The following is a 5,005-nucleotide window of genomic DNA, read 5'->3' on the forward strand; positions in this document are numbered from 1 at the left end:
CATGTGTGAATTGTTTATCAGGGGCCAAAAAGCTATTGCCGCGAATCGGTTTGTTATAGTGACTAAACTTACCATGATCAATCAATTCTCGTACATAAATCTACGTTCCATTTTCTGTCAAGAGTGAGCTAGTAGTGTAGAGAGATCATTCTAGACTTGTAGGATAGTCTATAAATTGGCGCATCACTGGCGAACTCTTGGCCTCAAAAGGTGTACTCATGACTGAACACACACTACCTTGCGTGGCCCTCCGAGGAAGGTTCAAAAAGCCTCAGAATCACGACAAAGTCAAAAAACTCATTCATACCATTGGCGCCAGTTTTACTGCCGACTTAGAGAAAGCAACTCATGTTGTTACTACAGAACTCTGTTTTGAGAGTGGTGGCCGGTTCATCAAAGATGCGAAGGAGCGGGATCTCAAAATCCTAGGGATAGAGTGGCTGGAAAAATGTAGCGAGAGTCGATGTTTCGTGGATGCAAACCCATATACCTTCCATGATGCCTGCAAAGATCTAGGTCAGCAGGATCGAAGGCGCAGTCATGCGAACTTCGGCAGGATCTTCGAGAATATCCTGACCATGTGTGATCCCAAGGTCACAGAAATGGTGACTAAAAGGCATTCTGAATTTTGGGCTCTCCTCACTACGCCATCGAGGGAGAGTCCGCAGCTTATATTAGAAAAGATTATTACGAGCCTTTGTAAGCCTTTGAAGGATAACGCTGAAGCAGTCAATGCGATTAGACGTCAGGAAGGCTGTGAAAGTTTCATAGCATTGATTGACTCAATTGGGGACACCGACTACCTCGCTTCTCAGGTTGAATTTTTGATGATAGTATACAGAGCAGTAGTTCTAGATCACTTTGAGGAAGTGACCATCTAGGATTCGGCTTAAGTGGAGGAAGAATACAGGTGAATGGCATTTTTAGTACAAAGGTTATGGCTATACATCGAATTTTCAACGCGATGGCCTCACTCGTAGGGAGCGGAATTCTTCAATGGTGCCCACAGGAGACACCAGGCTTCACCGACTTCTTCTTTACTCTTCTCCAGTAAGTTTTCTTGGAAGGTGGTGCTGTAAATGGATGGGCTTACGTTTTGGCAACCAGCCCCACGTCGGGATCAGAATTCCAGCTGTACGCTGGGTCGAATAATGGTCTCAGAGTCACGGGATGCGATACGCCCGCAGGTCATGTGAGCAGAGAGTCACGTCATTGTAACCGTCGCACTTTCAACGGTAAGCCCGCAAGCAGACCCTACGCATCTCATGTTAGCCACACAATTTTGCAACCTCTTTGGACGGTACACAGAGGTGTGATGATCGTCATCTGTGACAGCGTCGACTTCCAAATCCACCGAATTCATCGTTCCGCGAGTGGAATCAATGGGCGAAAGATCTCCAGTTGCTACAATCATGATGATGAATCCTGTGTTTCGTCCATTGCACGCTAGGCAAACGACTTCAAAGATTCGCTCATTACGCCCTGGTCCTTCGAAATTCTAAGTCACTGCTTTGTTGATGGATATGCAGTGGAACAGCGTCTGAAGGCTGGGATAGTGAGGGTGCTGCTGGCTAGCACGTGGTAAAAGCCCTCACTCACTGCTGTTCTCACTTTTCCGAAGTACTGGGCCAACCAAGCCACCTCTATCTTCTCGTCAGCTTCAGAAGGCGGCGAGGCCGTCGAAGACACATACATGATAGTCTTCCTCTCGCTTCTCATTCTCTACAGAATCTATGCGGTGTCACTTATGATGTCCGTTTTTTCCAATCTCTAATGACGTTGCGCATTCCCTGTTGGCCGAGTATACTGCTGCGATTAGCGGTAAAGCAGAAGCCTGGAAGTTGGTCAACTCACTGGTAATACAGCAGTCATTCTCATTGAACCCTCCTGGTATTTCTTGATGACTCCGAACAACGAATTTGTAGCCATGCTTCTTGAGGAATTTATCCGTGATGTCAGGCCCGTACTGCAAGCCCCAGCCAGGTCGAGCGCTTTTTGTCACCCCGCGATCCTGGGAGGGATCATTCCACAACAGTTGCGTCATGAGGTCTCGCCCCTTCGTCGGGTCAAGTCTTCTTTGTATACTCTGCATGTCTTGAAGCGAAGCCGGCGTTCCGTCTTCTTGCACTGAGAGCCCGCCGTGGATGACAAAAAAAGACTTCCCGTCGTCCGTCTCAAACTCCATTGCCAGAGGGATGCTTCTGAAGCATTTGTGGATTAGTTGGAGAACCTCTTTGCCTACCCTCAGTTGCGTTTCGTGAAAGAAACCCTCTTCTCGGTTGATGGGCTCACTTTCGTGATTGCCTCTATTGACAAACACGAACTTCGGGAATTGAATCTTCAACGTGAAGACCAGCAGAATGCATTCGCAAGAGTATGGGCCTCGGTCGACGATATCCCCATTGAACAGATACATTGTCTCTGCCGAGGGTGCGCCGTTATGACCCACAATTGCTTGCATGTTCACGAAATCGCCTTTGATCTATAAGCTCGATGGTAAATCGTAAGAAGTGGAACACGAACCATGAGTGTCTCCAACCACAATCAACTTCCCTCCTATCTTGACATAATTGATGTTCTCCTCTTGATCGAACAGCTCCTAGGCTTCGATGATTGTCTCCTTGATGGGCTGGGGACGGAAGCCTGGTGGCCAATCGTGTAATCCTCTGAGGAAGTGGTGCACGTTCTGCAGGGGGGTTAGGGGGCCTTGCGCTGCTTTAGAGTCTGGCTCTGCCGTCATCGTAACTTGGCGACAAGGGAATGAAGGTTCGAGCAGGATATCGGAGTGTGCGCAGAGGAAGGAAAGAAGTCTTGAGGAGAGGTCGTTGGCCTGGTGGAAAGATCGAGGTACGCAGTACCTTTTAAATGAAAAACGTGCAGTACGAAGTTATGCGGATGATGAGCGTCTAGATAAGCGGCGAAAGAGCAATCAGGATATTCCAATTGACAACATAATGAGGGCAGTGGATGTGTTCAAGGGCCATGTTCAAAATTATTTCATTCTGACAAGCTGACGGCGTCCGTTTGTGTCCTGGTTGGCGTCATCCTATTGTGTTGGCGGCCGGCAGGGTGGGACAAGACTGATGGGCTTTGCCAGTCAGCGTCAGCCCGTCATTGATCGACAAGCGCACAGAGCAATATGTCAGATACCGCTTTTACAAATTACTCATTCACATCAGCTTGTGTTTCTTTGTGCTGTGTGATTATTGATTGGACAAGTAAAAAGCTGTCGTAGTGGTGTCTTCGACTGCTTGCTACTAGCTATGCTGCGCCATGTACGAACAGGTAAAGGGATTCACAGATGGTGTCGATAGTGCGAATGTCGACTCTTTCCCAGATTTTTACGTGCAGGCATCGTCGCCTCCCTTGTGCCTACACGGAGGCCTGTGGCTGCCTCAACATGTATAATCCGATCGATGGCTTGTCTATAACCTTTTGCTAATCATTGCCTTGAGCTCAACTTTCGGCGACGGCAAACCTGCCTGTGAGTGTGGTGCGGGGACCCACTAACATCGCAAAGTGGTCTCAGGCACCACTCATCGGTACGGAGACCACCAAACGTCCACAGCCTCTGGCCGAGATGGCGAGCGTTAATCGTAAACCAGCGAGACAGCAGCAGCAGGCCATTCTGGTTAGCGACGCTTTCCTGTAACGACAGTGCCGCGACGATTCAGCATGCCTAGAAGTCCGAGGCAGCCACCTGCGGAGGATTTCTGCGGAACCCTCCATTGTGCATTGCCAGCCCAAATGAAGCTGCGGAACAACCGTTGTATTGCGCCCAGAGGATCAATCCACGGATATCTGTACGAGGTACGAAGCACAGGATGGTTCGCTAGCGCCGGGCTCTTACCCCAGATGTGGGTAGTCGACCGGGGTCGCATAAGACCCTCACCACAGAGTCTAGGCAGTACGTACCGACAGGCATCCACGCGCATGTATGATAAGGCGAACTAAGCCTTAGCATGTGCTGGGTCGGCGGCTCTGTGAAAGTACGTCTGGACACTGACGGCATGTCCGACGGGCTTGGTAGCGCCAAACAGCGCTTTCTTACTGGATGGCATGCGATAGCCGTCCCAAGACACGCAGCCACCGATTCGTGTGCGTGGCATGGTGCACTCAATCATTGGCACATGGCTGGGGTCCGATTAACCACATCACCCATCCTTGCATCGGCGCCTGTTGCCTGCGCCTTGTGCCCAAACCAGGCATTACCGTCAGGGATCCCATTACTGACCTCCGGTTGGTGGGCGATAGGTCGGACATGGGGTGATAGCTGATCCCGACCAGCAAAAGTAAGAACCACAGGCCAGCAGTTGATCGAGCCAAGCTGCAAGCTCGTCCAACCAATTCACGACTCTGCTACATTGGAGGATCGTTGCATCGACTGGGAAGTGTGCCTTGTCGTGGGTTCAACGTGCCTCGTTTGAAGCTATTTCGTTGCTGCCTTGCTTCTACATACTGCGTAGACAATACAGCCCACACAACAGGGGCAATTATGGGGCAATGACAAGACAATTTGGCCATTAGTACGGAATACCAACTGGAGCCTTTTCCGCGCCGGCAAGGATCACACAAGCATTTGCTCGCACCGAAGAATGCCCCACGCAAGGCCCAAGGCCGGACGACAAACCGGCGTTGACGGAAAACAAGGTGGGGCGCCGGACTTAACGTATGTTTAGTGCAGGTTGTTGGACACATCGTACGTAAACCCGCGGTCGTTTCGTCCTGTATGGAAGCGCGGCCCAACAAACCTTCGCTGCAAAAAATGTCCAGATGAGAGACGGGCAGCGTACGGAGCTCAAGGCTGGCCGAATGATACGAGCATTACCATATTCACCTTAGTCGACATGTCGACTTGATTTAGGCCCCTTTTTGCAGGCCAACACCCGCTGCCTTCATCTAAGCTAGGATGTTGCCTTGCGCTTTGGACCCTCCTCCCTTGCCATCATTTATCGCAGCAGGCAAAGGCCCAATCAGTCAACTCAAGACAGCGACCATGCCTTCT

At 50.3% G+C, this 5,005-nt stretch overlaps 2 protein-coding genes across 2 annotated transcripts; one reads left to right on the top strand and one right to left on the bottom strand.

Moving 5' to 3' along the window:
• Window positions 1-218: 218 nt before the first annotated feature.
• CABS01_16865 (uncharacterized protein) lies at window positions 219-881 on the top strand (the record flags this gene model as incomplete). Its single annotated transcript, XM_060550194.1, has 1 exon — window positions 219-881. The coding sequence occupies one exon, from the start codon at window positions 219-221 to the stop codon at window positions 879-881; it is 663 nt and encodes a 220-aa protein (XP_060402147.1).
• Window positions 882-1,741: 860 nt separating this feature from the next.
• Window positions 1,742-2,461, bottom strand: CABS01_16866 (serine/threonine-protein phosphatase 5; the record flags this gene model as incomplete). The annotated part of the gene is made up of 2 exons (XM_060550195.1): window positions 1,742-1,806; window positions 1,855-2,461. 2 exons carry the CDS (start codon window positions 2,459-2,461, stop codon window positions 1,742-1,744), a joined length of 672 nt encoding a protein of 223 aa, XP_060402148.1.
• Window positions 2,462-5,005: the final 2,544 nt, after the last annotated feature.

Source organism: Colletotrichum abscissum (genome assembly GCF_030869225.1).
Source record: "Colletotrichum abscissum strain IMI 504890 chromosome Unknown Scaffold_181.1, whole genome shotgun sequence".
NCBI lineage: Eukaryota > Fungi > Ascomycota > Sordariomycetes > Glomerellales > Glomerellaceae > Colletotrichum > Colletotrichum abscissum.